A 15,652-nucleotide genomic window follows, 5' to 3' on the forward strand; every position below is an offset into this window, starting at 1 on the left:
CGTAACATTTGTTCCCCTTAAACAATAAAATGCTAACAACGAAACCCCTCCGCTAGTTTTTTAATTGAAAAATGACATTTAATTTGTTATTTTGAGTGTATTTTGATAATTTTATAGTTTTAAAATTTAATTTGAATTTAAACTAATTTAAATATTTAAAAAACCAAAATACCCCAAATTTTAAATACTCATAAAATTTGTAACGTACATTCAATCAATAATGAATGTATCATAACTAAAAATTTAAATTTAAATTAGTTTTAAATTCAAACTAAATTTTAAATCATAGAGCTACTAAAATACTAAAAAATAGTAATCACCTGTCAATCTCCCTTACAAAAACTAAACGGATGAGGCTTTTTTTTGTTAACATTTCATTTTTCAGAAAAAACAGATATTACGTCTTAAAGATTGAGGGGCAAATTGTTATAAGAGGTATAACTCAAGAGAAGTTTTTTGTAATTAATCCAACTGATTTACATCTTTGAACAAAAAAAAACGATTTATGTGAATAGAAATGTATATGATTTGTCATGATTTTATGCATTTTTATTATTTATATCATTTTAAATAATTAGTGATATTTTGTTTTCTTTTTATTAATTGAATGATAATTATTTAGTTTTGAGTGAAGTATCTTGAATGGTATTTTTTATTTTTTTCCATAATTTAAATCTTCAAAAGTGATTCACAGCACAGTCTAGTTAAGACTTGAGACTTAAATTTAAGCTCAGTACGTGCCATTTTTCTTTTTGAAAAAATAGATTTTCATGTAAAAAGGTAATTAGTCTTTTGTTTATATTACCAAATAATCAAATTTTTTGTCCATTTTATTCCTTTATTAGAATGGCGTTTTTTTTTATGACAAAATCACACCGAAAGGATCGGCTCGTTGGCTTCAACTGTAAAACTGGCCACGAAGTTCATTTGCAAAATTAATTTAACCGTAAGATAAGTCATATAACTAGAGATAAATAAAATAATAATAGCAGAAAAGCACAAAAGGATGTTCCCGAGCGTGCCTAACACGTCCCAAATTATGGGATACTCAAAATTTTGTATATTATCATCCATGTAATTCGAAATGTAAAATATTGACCGTGTTTATAATTGATCATGTTTTTATTTTTTATATTTTTTGAGAAAAAAAAATGAAAATGTTCTTAAAACAACGTTTGGCGCAATAAAGATAAAAAATGAAAATGAAAATGATTTTTTAGTTTAGTGTAAAATAAGAGAGAAATGAAAAACGACTTTTAGTCGTTTTTCATTTTTTTTTCTTTTTCTCCTCTCTCGAGCAAAAAGAGAGACATTAATGAATTTTTTTACACTGAAAATAATCTCTTAAAAAAACTACTAAACATATTTTTAAAAATAATTTATATGTGAGATTAAAAACGTATACAAAAAATAAAATTATTTTAGAACGAATTTCAAACGCGTTCATTACTTTTCAACGCATATATCAATAACTTTTTTATAGTGGTTAGTGATCACCACGATGTGTGAGAAAAATTAAAAAATTAAAAAAAAAACAAAAATAAGAAAAATATATATAAGAAATGCAGCTTTGTGTGTAAAGGCACGCGTGCCTGGTAGGATTTAAAGACAATGTTGTTGATTTTCACAAAAAAAGTACATGAACAAGACAGAATTCGTCTGACCGTTCAAACAAAAGCCGGACTATACATTAGAGATTCTAACATTTTATAACTGTTGCAGAAAAAATTAGATGTGACATATTTTTAAAATTTTTTATTATAGAAATTTAAAATTGAAAATTTGAATTCGCGAAGTAAACGAGGCCTTTATAACTGCATTTCTTATTTCTTATTTTTGGTACATCACTGCACGTTATTAAGAAATAAACGCTCTAATTTCTTACTATGATATAGAGCCCTAGAAATTGTTAATTAAACAAACGAACAAAGAAATAAGAGCATAAGATTTTATAGTGGTTCAATCTTAAAATGAGATTAATTACGTTCACATTCCTTAAATTATAGCAATTCACTATAATCATTTGTAGAATTCACATATCTCGTACTTGTTGTGTTTTCCTCCAGCCCATCTCATAACCTTAAAAACCGTACTCCCTTCAATAAAAGAAAATTATGGCAATCAAAATTACAAGTGTTAAAAATCCAAAAACCGATCCACATGTGCCTCAGGATAATAATTAAATTCCACAACTTAATACATGTGTAATAGTTTCAGCTTCTATATTGTCATATAATATCTATAATGATTATTTTTAGAGACTTTTTTCGGTGTTTTCTCTTTTTAGGAACACTGATTTTTTTTTATTTTTTAGTCATCAGATTTGTATTAAAATTTATATATCATGCATACTTTTTTAATTTTGTGTAATTTTGATTAGACTTAACGGTTGAAAAAGTAGTAAACGCTGATGTTCTTAAAAGAATGGAACAACAGATGAACTCTCTTATTTTTTATCTAAAAAAATAAATTTAGCTGTGATGATGAAGGAAGAACAGGAGGAAGGGAACAATAAATGCTTTTGAAGGCATCACGGGTCACGTATATATACATAATATATTTTTTATCATGTATATATGCATAATACATTTGGACATATAAATTAAAAGAATCATATATGAATTATGATGCGCATAAAATCTCTGGTTATATCTTCTACTCTGAGCAAAAACCAAGTACCAACAAGAAGCAAATCTTGTGGGATGCGTGAAAGAATCAATCTTGTTTTTGCATGATTACTTCTCTTTTGTACATTTGTTATCACCATTTCCTTAGTGCTCGACATCCTACGTACGTCTTCACGTGTCCTTTAATAATAGCAAAGGCTGTGTTTATCGTCTTACTTAAACAAATATATATATATATATATATATGCATATACGTATATAATCTCTCGTAGCACTATAATTGATCTAGTGGTAAATTGATATCCGTCAAAACATTTTTGAATTGGATTGTAATAATTAGCTAAAATCTATATAGGGATATTACACATGATTGTCTTTGTCCAATAATATCAATCCCCTCTTGATCACATAATTCATGATTGAGGATTCCTTATAGCTAATATTATTAAAATACATATATTGTTTTTGTTGATGAAATACCATGTTGGTCTAGAATCATTAATGAGACGTTTAGTTCATAGATTCAGAACTATGATTCATGATTCTAATTTTTGAAATTTAAATTTTTTGTGAGAAAAAAATGCTATAAAAAACTAAGAACTATGATTCAAAATCAGAGACGAATAATTGAAACAAAAATCTCATAAGTCTATATTCAAGCATCATGAGATTTTAATCGATTAAAAAAATATTGACATAGCATTTCTTTGTAAATTAAAAATTAAAAGGCAAGCAAAGACATATTATATGAATTATTGCCGACTACTGAAGCAGTCATGTTTTGGCCCATACTAGGATTATACAAGCATTTGCAATATTATTAAAACGTGACAAATATATTGTCGTTCCAACATTTGGGGTCCATGCCACACACACTAAAAAGTTCACTGCACTCTTATAACATCAGCTGTTATTTTCCAAACCTATATGTTTTTTCTTTATATATATATATATATATAAACCTTGGAGTGAATGTATTATGTATATACGCTTGCTTATCTGCATGCGGGTTGTCGTTTGTTGCTAAAATTCAACCATTACTAGAACGCTTTTTATTTTTTTATTTTTTTCCTCTTTTAAAATACATAATGAGAACCCTTTTCTTCCTTATAGAAGTAAATAAAGTACTTTAATAATTGATTTCATATATAAAATGTCACAACTTACTTTGGATATATTTATATTTTGATAAAGTCTTACTTTTAACTATATATATAAAATTTCACAGCTTACTTTATATATATATATATGTATATATATTTGATGTAGTCTTGTATAACTTATAGTTAGGAAATAAAATAGCATGGGGTAGCTAGGGTTGCATGTGGCTTAGATAAGTAACTATTGGATACAGCTTAAGGGGGAGAAAAAGAACAGAATATGTTATACATTCGGATATGTGTGGAACGAGTGAATATTCTTGAGTTGGGCTGTACAATTATCCCTTAATTTTGGAAGAGATTAATGTATTTTTACGAGTATAAGCTAACATTAATTAATGAAAAAAATGGACCATTAGACATAGTTGACACTTGAATAGAGAAAAAGAAAGGGAGACGACACAGAACAATATTATTCTAGACTCACTTCCACATGGGTTGATACCCCTACAGATTAGCCAACCGCCAATATATATATATATATATATATATATATACACGCGCGCGCGCGCACATACCAAAATGTAAACACAAAATGAAAATTAATCTCTAATCTGCCCACCTAACTGAACCAAAACCGTATCAAACTCGCAAAATTCTACAAGTAACGACAAAAAGGGTTTCTCTATTTTGTTTAGTGCAACACATATTCTGAGTACATATTTGAGATCTATTACTCTTCTCTGATCTAAGAATAATTAATACACAATTTAGACCCCGATTGCGCATTCAAATTTAGGTATAGAAAACTACTTAACCAATAAAAACCTCCCAACTAACTTTTCTTCCGTCGTATGCAAACAAAGCTTGCGGTGTACAAGTGATTGTAATTCACTTTCCTTTTCCCTTTTCTTGCATGAGATGACATGTTAGTTAGTCATTGGGGAAACAAAAAACTACTCATTTGAAAGCTTAGTAGTATCCGAAGGAAAAAAAGAAGAAGAAAAAATGCACTTGGACAAGAGGACAATGACCATGGCTAGAGACAAACTGAATTGATTGTTTCCAAACCTAGTGTAAAGACTTGGAGATTTTCTTCCTTTTTTTTAAGTACTATAAATCTTCATTGAAAGCACCTACATTGTTGAATTGATTGTTGTGTGTGAGTGTGCGAGTGTGCGCGTGAGTTCAGCATGATTCGAATTTTAGTGGTTTCGTTATTTATTAGTAAAATGAAAATTATAAGTCTCACATTAAATGAAAAAAAAAACCTTATATTAAATTATTGGACATAAACATAATAATAAGAGACGACCGCTCTGTGACTAGGAGTGGCAATTCGTGTTGACAGGTCGTGTTGACCCCTTCAGTTGACACGAATAGGTTTGACACGAACACGACCCGTTTATTAATCGTGTCGAAATACAAAATCTAAACACAACTTGTATATTGGCGGGTTGATACGACGCGACACGAATAACCCGTTTATTAAACAGGTCATAAATGTGTCGTGTCAACCCGTTAATTACCTATCAACTCGTTTATAAAATTAGTGATAAATGGGTCATGTTAACCTATTTCTGAACCTATTTTTAAACTTGTTTATAAAATATGTGATAAATGGGTCGTGTTACTTATTTCTGAACCTATTTTTGAACATGTTTCTAAAATGGGTAATAAACGGGTTGTGTATTCGTGTTACCCAAATATGACACGTTTAATAAACGGGTTATGGCGGGTCAATTGCGGGTTGACGGGTCAACCTAGAAATGACACGTTATTTAATCGTGTTTCACGGGTTTGACTTGATTTTGACCCATACCTATTTATGATAAATCTAAACCCGTTAATTTCGTATAGATTTCGAGTCGTGTCGTCGTGTCACTACCCGAATTACTAGCCCTATCTATGACTCTCTTATTTGTTAAAAGTCTAATTTTATGTGTTTGTGTATTGATATATACAAATATTCGGGGATTGTTAAGGAGAGCGTGGACCAAGTCTATTTTTCGAAAACATATTAAACCACCAAAATAGTGTCATATTTTGAAAAGGACCACCCGACCAATTGGTGTTAGTTTGGCCCGCTAATCAAGCAAGCGTGTCTCAAAGCACCCACCCCCATGTGCCTTAGCCCCCCCACAAAATTAGCATTAGAAACCATACCCATATTGTTCCCCATTTGTCATTATTTCATTGGCCATTCACTATCATGAGTCCTAGTATTTTAGTCTTTTGGCCCTTTTGTTTTGTCCTATTAATGCAATAGCTATTTTCCCAAGTCTTTCCAACTACTATATAACTACCCAACCTCCAACACTTGCTCTTCCCCCTTTAAGTTCTGAAAGAGAGAGAGAAAGAGAAAGAGAAGAATCTACATAAAGCTAGCAAATTAGCATTAGAAGTCAAGTCAATTTATTAACTAGAAGACGATGATCAAGTTCAGGTCAAAGAAGTACTTCTGCAGAAGCAGCTCCAAGCTGAGCAGAAATGATAGTGGCGGTAAGCTTAAAGGAGGTGACCAAAAGGAGTCATGTGGAGGCAATATTACTGAAATCAAATGGGAGCTTCGACCGGGTGGAATGCTTGTCCAAAGGAGAGAGACTTGTCAAAGCGTTGGGGAAGGATTGATCACCATTAGAGTCTCAACTGTGTCACAATGGCATGACATTTCTATTGAAGCCACTTCCACATTTGGTACTTTTTTTTTTTTTTTTTTTTTTTTTTTTTTTTATATATATACAATACAGGATTGAACCCGCAATTCTTTACCCAAATCTCAACTCTCTCTTCAGTGTCACTATACCAAAAAGTCTTAGACCCTTTAGTACGTATGTTATTAATTGTAAATTGGTAATTTGCTTCACAATTTTAAATAATTCGAAGATAAAAAAACCCATTTGAAATTTGGTAGAATTTTTGATATTTGGCTAATTTTTAGTCCTTAATTTTAATTTTTGTTCCTTTTTCTTTTTTCAGGGGAATTGAAGGTGATTTTGTCATTGATGACGGGTTTGGAGCCAAAAGAACAAAGGTTATTGTTCAAAGGGAAAGAGAGAGATGACAATGAATACTTACACATGGTTGGGGTTAGAGACAAGGACAAGGTGCTATTGCTACAAGATCCAGCTATTAAGGAAATGAAGCTTGTCAGCTTCGCCGGAGGACAACCTATTCGCAACTCTCGTCCTACCATTAGTGTATGATTAGGCTACTTAATTAAAAAATATATATATTAATGTTCAGTACTAACCACTAGAAAATTGAAAAAAAAAAAAAAGGACTACTTAATTAAATATGGTGTTCATCAATCGTGGATCCCTTCTTGTTCACTCGGCTAGATTAGCGACTTAATGTGTCACTTTGTGTCGGTCCAGGAAATTAAAAAAAGTGTGTACGCTGATTCATATGCGCGTCATTTTGCTTAATTTACATCTGTTTTATGAAGATGTTGATTCCATGTAATGTATATCTTTAATGCTTCCTTTTGGCCAAAGAAAAAAAAGTTATTTTCTGTGCTCTGTCTCTGTCTCTCTCTCTTTGTGTGTTTGTGTGTGTATATATAATTGGATTAATTAGTCTGGCAGCTGGATTAATTATAGAGATGTTTGTAAATATCTTTTAAGTCCAGCCGCTAGATTAGTCCGATAAATGTAACTTTTTTCATATTATAATACTCAGATCATTTAAATATAGTATTCATAAAATATAGTCTAACACATGTATCTTTTGAGTATTACGCTTAAACACTCTGAATGTTACGTACACTTATAAACAATACTATACAGAAATTAAAAAAAAAATACATTTGCTGGACTTATATGGCCGTTGGACTTGAGACTCTTGAGTCCGTTTGGTACGTAGATTCGTTCCCTGATTCGAATCATAGTTCGTGATTCGCTACAGTATTTTCTTTCACAAAAAAATACACGTAAATCGAAAATAATTCTAATCACATAATTTGAATCTATGAACCAAACGTGACAGCTCCATATTATAAACATAAATAAAAATGTATGTAGTATATGTATATATATGTTCTCTAAAAGCACGCGTGCACACCGACACCAAAAAATAGCATGTACATGAGTACTGCAAAGCTGGCCACTCCAGTACTTATAAAGCCGATCGAAACAATATTGTAATGGCCAAAGAGCTTTCAATTTCATGGGTTTCCACGAATTTTTTTTTTAAGGTATTGCTTGAACCAAAAGTGAGATTACAATCAATGCCCACAATAAATCATATGATGAAATATTATTTTGTGCCTAGGAATCGTAGGTTGAACAATCCACTCAAACTAGCAAAGGGGTCCCATATTGAGAGGCATTCAATTAATTCATTCTCTGTGTTAGAACAACATTCTTATTTCTTGGATGCAACTTCTTTTCTGGCATGTTAGCGGCCAACAGACCAAAAAAGCCCATCACAATGATTTTCCACTAAAAATACTTTGGTATTGGACAATTAGTGCTTTTTTCCGACAACTTGATCACAATTTTAAGGCTCTAATTATATTTTATGAAGTGCTTCGACGTGAAGAAATAAACAAAATATATTTAACTTTTGTATTGGATTACAGGTCATTCAAACCAAATTAGCTGATTTTGTTTGTTTGGATAGTTTATTCCGCATTCTTTTTCTGGAAGTATCTTTCAGCTTTTTTTTGGGTTTAAAGCGTTTTTTTAAATAGAAAATATGATTTTAAATACTTACTCTAAATACTTGTATTTCTTTTATTTTATAGAACACTACTATAAGACATCAATAGTGTTGAGCACCGCAAATAATAACTAACACTTGTGTTTAACTTCTATTCCTATTACCTTAACTATCACTAAATTTAATATTTATTCCATATTAGTATCAGTGGTATCACTATCATTTATCTTCATTCCTTTTAGTTTTTACTGGTGGTTTTTTTTTTTTTTTTTTTTTTTTTTTGAGAAAACTTGCTTGCCCAACAGAAAATGAAATATAACAATCTCCTTCAAACGAAAATAACAGACATTTTCTCAGCAAAAAAAAAAAAAAAAAAAATCAACAGCAAACATATATTTCTTTTCATTAGAGGAAGAACACCGTGTCATCTGAAATTCTTTTCATTAGAGGAAGAACAGCATGTCATCTGAAATAGTGTCGTCTGTTTGAAAGATGATTGCCCTAATGTAACAGATACGACGTCATATCGGTTGCTGCCGATTATATTTTATAAAAGAAAACTTGTCGTTTGCATGTGGTGTCGTACTTTAAAATTACTGTCATACTCTAAAAGAAAACGACATTTCGTTTTTTAGCTCTTGGAATAAAAGTAAAACGCACGTCGTCTATTACAAACACATTGTTTATCTTTTGTTGTCGTTTTCCCGAAATAACATGTTAGTCGAAAACAAACATTTCGGTTTTTCACTCGAAGACGCGCTATGTTTTCAGTACAATGAACAAAAACTATCCATATGTCGTTTTTCTTCATGGAAACGCAAACAAATCGTTCAAAATGCATAGTTTTTGAATAAAAAGTGGCACGGCTTTTGCTGACAAATGTCGTTTTACGTATACATCGTGTCGTGTCGTTGTAGCTGAAGATAAAAAAACGACGTGTTGTCTGTAGTTAAAGACAAAACGACTCGTGCTCGCACTTCTTTTTTTCCTTTCTTATTTGAGAACAAAAAGCCCACCAATTTAATTTTTTCTTTTAACAAATATATCCTCACCAATTATATTTAAATCTTATATTTAAAAAAAAAAAAAAAAAAAAAAAAACAGCTCAAGCGAACTCCAATATTTTGGAGAATAAGGATCCCATTTATTTATAAGATCATGCAAGCAAAAGTAAAATCAAACATACATTACAAGTTTATAACCACATGACTTCACACATGACGACATTAATCAAAGAAAACACGCTTTTAACTAATTTATTTTCATACAAATTTTAGCTTAATTTTCTCATAATTGCCATTATTCTTCCCTCATCACTTTCCTTCAATCGGAACGACCTTCCTCTCGAGTTTCTTGACCTCCTTCTTGGGAATAGTCACCGTAAGAACACCATTCTCCACGGAAGCCTTAATCTCATCGACCTTGGCATTCTCCGGCAACCTAAACCTCCTAAAAAACTTGCCCCTACAACGCTCCACTCGGTGCCACTTCTCATTATTTTTGTTCTTGTCGTCCTTGTCCACTTCCTCATTTTTCCTCTCTCCACTTATCTGAAGAACTTTATGATTACCATCACGATCATGATCAACTTCTACCTTCACTTCCTCCTTCTTCAGCCCCGGAAGATCGGCGACGAACACGTGCGCCTCCGGCGTCTCCTTCCAGTCCGTCGGGGTGTTGAGCACCGGACACTTGTTGATCATTGAAAGAAAAGGGTCTAGAATTTCTCCGCCAAAGAGATTAGAAATGATCGACATTTTCTTTTTTGTTTGTTTTTCTTATTTGCTATGAATTATGAATGTGTCTTCGTGTGGATATAGCTTAGCTAAGGTTTTTGGTACATACTTATAAGTGAGGAATTATAGTGTGTCTTGAAGTTTCTTGGCTCTTCGTTCTTAGACGTTACTTGAAAGTACTAGTACTGTTGTGTTGTGAGATTAGCTAGGATTATAATAATATTGTGTTGCAATTTAGTACTGTTAATGTTTATTATTCAAGATAAGGAATGATTTTGATCGATGTTTCTACAATCTTCGGTGTTCGAGCACGGCCTTGAATGTTCATTGACCTAACTTTTTTTCAATATATATATATAGGTCGCGTAATTAGGCTTTCTTGACAAACATATGTGAATGTAATAAACCGTGTAGACTAGAAACATAATTTTTATTTGTTAAGAATATATTATCATACTAATTAATTTTGTGTGCATAAACAGTTTGGATTTATACGTTCCGTACGTGTGTAAGTGTAATTTTAATTTTTTTTTTGTAATTATATATTTCAAAATTATTAGATTGATCCAGACTCTATAAAGTACTACAAAGAAAGAAAAATCTACATTTGATGAATCCAAAACTTTCCCACCACGTTCGTAGGCCACCCCAAATTATTGGATTGGACGATAAACCATTATTGAAAAATAAATATAGAGAAAGTATGTTTGTGTTTTGACGGTGAAAATTAGTCGATTCAGAATTTTATATCTCTGGGAACACTCACGTATCTACTCTCACGAATTAATCAAGAAAATAATCACAGGAAAGTAAAGAACACAAATTTATAGTGGTTCGGCAGAAAACTTCTTGCCTACGTCCACTTGTGGATGCACTAACAATCTCAGAATTACAATCTCTTTGAAGTAGTAAAGTAGTGCGTAAAGAACTAAATGAAGAATTTAGCCTTTTTTTTATAAGCCTTCCTCAAATCTGAGATCCTTATCTCTAGTTTCGCGATGATCATTCCTTTATCCTTAATTCTCGGGATTTGACAATTGTATTTTCATATTTGAATGTTCAAGTCAGAGGAATTATCTCTACAGGTTAATATTGGATCTTCTTATTTGAATTTGGATATTTGATAAGGCTTATCCAGTCTTGAATTGGCGGGATGTGATCTTAATTTGATCTCCCGGTCTGATCTAATTCTTGACTCCTCGACGCAGAGGCTTCAAAGGGCTTTTGTGGACTTCTCAACTTCAACGACGCAGAGGCTTCAAGAGGATCTTAAGCACTTCCCAACTTCAACACCTTAGCTCTAAGAGCGCTCCTTAACCTAGAGACATCTCTCCAACTGTTAGTTCTCGACGTCAGGGATTTGTCCTGGCTTCTGGAGCTCTCGACGCGTACGACAAAGCGGTATCATTCGGGTCCCTCTACCCGACAAGTACAGGCCGCCTCCGATTCCACTATACGACGGAAGGAGTGATCCAAATGATCATTTGGAGGTCTACACCGGACACATGGTTCTCCATGGATATCCTGAGGAGATCATGTGCCGAGCATTCAGGAATCATCTCTCTGATTTTGCTAGGAGATGGTTCAGATCCTTGAAGCCCAACTCTGTAACGAGTTGGGACGATTTGAAAAATGCTTTCTTGACTCAGTTCATAGGAGTAAAGAAGTATATCCCACCGAAGCAGAACCTTTCAACGGTCTACCAAGGGCCAGACGAGTCTCTCAAGGATTGGATCGCGAGATTCAGAGAGCAAGTAGCTGCCACAGAAGGAATCACATATGAGGTAGCATTAATGGGAGCCTTGGCCAGCATGAGGAAGGATATCCCATACAGTGCAGACCTCGACTGAAGGCCACCACAGACATATAGGGAGTTCTTGGCGAGAGCTCAAGGATTTATCAATGAAGAAGAAGCTGAGGCCAATGAGTGCGTCCACAAGTGGACGTAGGCAAGGAGTTTTCTGTCGAACCACTATAAATTTGTGTTCTTTGTTTTTTTGTGATTATTTTCTTGATTAATTCGTGATAGTAGATACGCGAGTGTTCTTAAAAAGGTAAAATTTTGAATTGACTAATTTTCACCGTCAGCATGTTCTTTACAAGGGTCACAGACATCATGAAACATGTACAACGACAAGACATTAAGACAACATGTCGTTGTTTTAAAGATACAACTTGTCGTTTTTGGGAAACAACGTGTCGTTTTTTTAAGGATACAACATGTCGTGTTTTTCTTATCGGACCAAAATATTCAAGTCATCATGTCGTTTTCCTCGTAAGCAGAGAAAGAGCATGTGAGCGATATGTATATATCTATGGCTGAATTATGTCATTTTACTGCTATATATGACGATGTTCTGCTTTACTTGAACGAAACGTGAAAGTTGGAAAAACAAGTCGTTTCTTTATAGAAGAAAAACGTTATTCCGAATTTCCGTCGTATAAATTAAAAAAACTTGAAATACAATGGGATGCTTTGTCATCACAGCCGACTAGTGGACAGAAAAGGGCTATGATATTTGTCCTCAATGTACCTTATTTATGATATTTGCTCAGTTGGCGGGACACAGCATATAGCTGTAGATTAATTGGTCAATGTCATCTTAAAAAGAAAAAGGAAACGGACAAGAATAACTCAACAAAAACTTGGAAAGCTAAGAAGAAAAGTGAGAATAATTGGTAATTAATTCCAAGCCATAGTTGAAAAGGCAGCAATAGGACTCTATATCATAGCCTATAATAATGAATGACCTCTACTTTTAATATTTATATTTTAGACTTGAATAATATTTATATAAGGACCCATGAATGCTTTGCGAACAGCCACCCTAAATTTCACGTAATGAAGAAAATGAGAGGTTAAGAAGGCACCAAATTACTTGGTCCATGTGATGCAACTGATGTTGATACTATGAACCCACCGCTATCAAATGGACTTGTTCAAGAAAAAGAAATAGAAGACTTTTTTCCAACTTTCTTTTTTATCAACAAAAGACAGAACAAGCCAATTAGTAATCCAAAGACTCTCCTTAACCTTCCTGAGCTTGCTCAATTCTGAAGTTTCTGCTTCGGCAAAGCCTAGTTAAGAGCCATCTAACAGACAAAGGGGGTCTTTGTTTCCCATATTGGTATGAGAAAAACTCAAACACATACATATTTTTCATTATAAAAAAATCTTCAACATGTATCTTTTTTCCATATATATCATTTTTGTTTTTGTTTTTTTTGGTTTCTTTAGGAGTTGCATGGATTTTGACACAGGATTTTGTGTGTGTTTGTGTTTGCAGACAAGCTGTGAATGAGCTTAATTTCGTTTCAGAACAAGGTTGGAATTTTGCTGATCAAGATAAATCTTCCTTTTTGTTGACAGAAGATAGAGAGCACAACTGAGCATATACCCAGGGAATTGTTCGTGTATGAGCAGTTTTGTGCTCTTTATTCTTCTGCCAACACAATCTTCTGCCACTCTATACTAGTACGTTTCTTCGGATCAAGGTAAGACAAAAAAAAAAAAAGAAAAAGAGAAAAAAAAAGACATTTCAGACTTGTTCATGAGCATATAAATACGTATAGTTGGTAATTAAAATGGTAAATCACAAATCATCTTTTATGTACTCCGATACTTAGTGAGGTCAATCATGGTTGAACATTTCATTATAAGGTAGTTGAAGCTGGCTTTGACACTACAAACAAAGCTTTAATTGCATATATATATATATATACACACACACACACACATATATAAAAGACATTTCAAACTTGTTCATGAGCATATAAATACATATAGTTGGTAATTAAAATGGTAAATCACAAATCATCTTTTATGTACTCCGATACTTAGTAAGGTCAATCATGGTTGAACATTTCATAAGGTAGTTGACGCTGGCTTTGACAATACAAACAAAGCTTTAATTGCATATATATATATATATATATATATATATATTGTGTTGTCTTCTGCTATTTACAAATATTTCTTCTTCTAGTCGTGTGTGATTTCAGAATATAACTACTGCTTGGGGAAGATCCGATCGAATTTTAAATGACTCATCAGTTGCAAATTTGTTTTCAACCTTACAAATTATTAAGGATTAATGACTTCTCATTTCCAACTTTCTACTATGTTATAAATAATAATAACTTGTTTTGCCTAGGTGAATTTTGTACAACTCAATTTCTAATACATATTAGCTCAGAAACTTTCATTTGATACAAAAGCATATAGTTACAAGCAAAAAGAATAAAACGGAACAAAAATAGTAGTGTACTAATTATGCTTTTGAATTTCTGTCTAGAGGTCACATTACTTGTGTGCCTATAGGAGAACTTTTTAGCTTAGACTTCTATGATTATATTGGAGAATTAGGTAATAGAGTATGATCAAATAATACCTTATCGTTAGAACACAATTCTGAACCGTCATATACCTCCATCATATTGTTAAAATTGGCATACTTTCGTTAATCTATTGATATATTTCTAGTGGGATCTAACGGTTCTTATAACTCCTACCTATAAGGGGGGGTTTTTTTTTTTTCCATATTCTATCATAAAATTCTTCTAATATAGAAGCTCATAACTTTGCAGTTGCACTTTCATTTGATACAGAAGCACATATATATATATATATATATATATATGTATATATAGTTCTATCTGTACTTTCAAATTGTTGTGCCCAGAAAGTCAAGAATATTTTGAAAGTAAATGAAAGAGATAATTCATATGAACGTTGAGAATCTTCATGACCAACTAGTATGCAGTCACATGTATGTATGTACGTATGTATATATGCTATTCTTTTCGTTTCTTTCTGTGATATTCCATTAGGGTTTTAAGAATGAGATACAACCAAAATGCAACAGAGTCATACTTTTGATATGCAAACGACAATTCTGATCTGGTTCTGTAGGTTCTGCGAAAAGACGGCATTTTTCTTTCTCCAAGCATGTTGACGATGATGGTCTCGAAACTAATTATCTTTGATCCTAAGATTCCAAATGGTAAAAGAAACAGAGAAAACCATTTTCTTAGAAAAAAAAAAATGGTTAATCACTAATAGTGTGAAAAAAGTTGTATATAGATGACACCAAAAGATATGAAAGTGATTTGGTAGCGGTTAAAATATTCCATCACAGGCCTTAATAGCCACTCATGCACAACGTGGGAGAAGTGCTACTGTGTCCTTTCTCTCGTAATACCAAATTATAGAACATCTGGTACTATTCGAATAGTAGTACAAACAAAAGAACGACCTAAGATTCAATGAATGTGATTATGTCCTATTGCCTATCGTTTAATACGATCTTTATTATGAAACATCTTTCGCTTGGATTTTTCTTATGAATTTATAAACCAAGAATCATGATTCTTCCCATTTCTCTATTTTTATTAATGCCCTTTCCAACACGAAGCAAGACACCCAAATTCTTGGGATTGTGGTGTGGGACGTATCAGAACTCTGTACACCTAAGTACCGGATTATTAAAAATTTTATTATGAATAAATGTGTCCGAATTCTATACAT

General features: G+C 32.5%; 2 protein-coding genes and 1 long non-coding RNA gene across 4 annotated transcripts; 2 read left to right on the forward strand and 1 right to left on the reverse strand.

The window, feature by feature from the left end:
* Positions 1-6,071: 6,071 nt before the first annotated feature.
* LOC21400674 (BAG family molecular chaperone regulator 3) lies at positions 6,072-7,237 on the forward strand. Its single transcript, XM_010113357.2, has 2 exons — positions 6,072-6,424; positions 6,707-7,237. Exons 1-2 carry the CDS (start codon positions 6,160-6,162, stop codon positions 6,931-6,933), a joined length of 492 nt encoding a protein of 163 aa, XP_010111659.1. The 5' UTR covers positions 6,072-6,159; the 3' UTR covers positions 6,934-7,237.
* A 2,465-nt stretch (positions 7,238-9,702) lies between these two features.
* On the reverse strand, positions 9,703-10,146 carry LOC21400675 (class I heat shock protein). Its single transcript, XM_010113358.1, has one exon. It carries the CDS (start codon positions 10,144-10,146, stop codon positions 9,703-9,705), a length of 444 nt encoding a protein of 147 aa, XP_010111660.1.
* A 2,974-nt stretch (positions 10,147-13,120) lies between these two features.
* Positions 13,121-15,610, forward strand: LOC112094519. 2 transcript variants are annotated; one of them, XR_002903580.1, is made up of 3 exons: positions 13,121-13,253; positions 13,413-13,620; positions 15,038-15,610. It is a non-coding gene; the product is annotated as an uncharacterized LOC112094519 (long non-coding RNA). The 2 variants fall into 2 exon arrangements; XR_002903581.1 differs by lacking the exon at positions 15,038-15,610 and having other exon boundaries at positions 13,413-13,747.
* Positions 15,611-15,652: the final 42 nt, after the last annotated feature.

This window comes from Morus notabilis, unplaced genomic scaffold (assembly GCF_000414095.1).
Source record: "Morus notabilis unplaced genomic scaffold, ASM41409v2 Scaffold168, whole genome shotgun sequence".
Classification (NCBI taxonomy): Eukaryota; Viridiplantae; Streptophyta; class Magnoliopsida; order Rosales; family Moraceae; genus Morus; species Morus notabilis.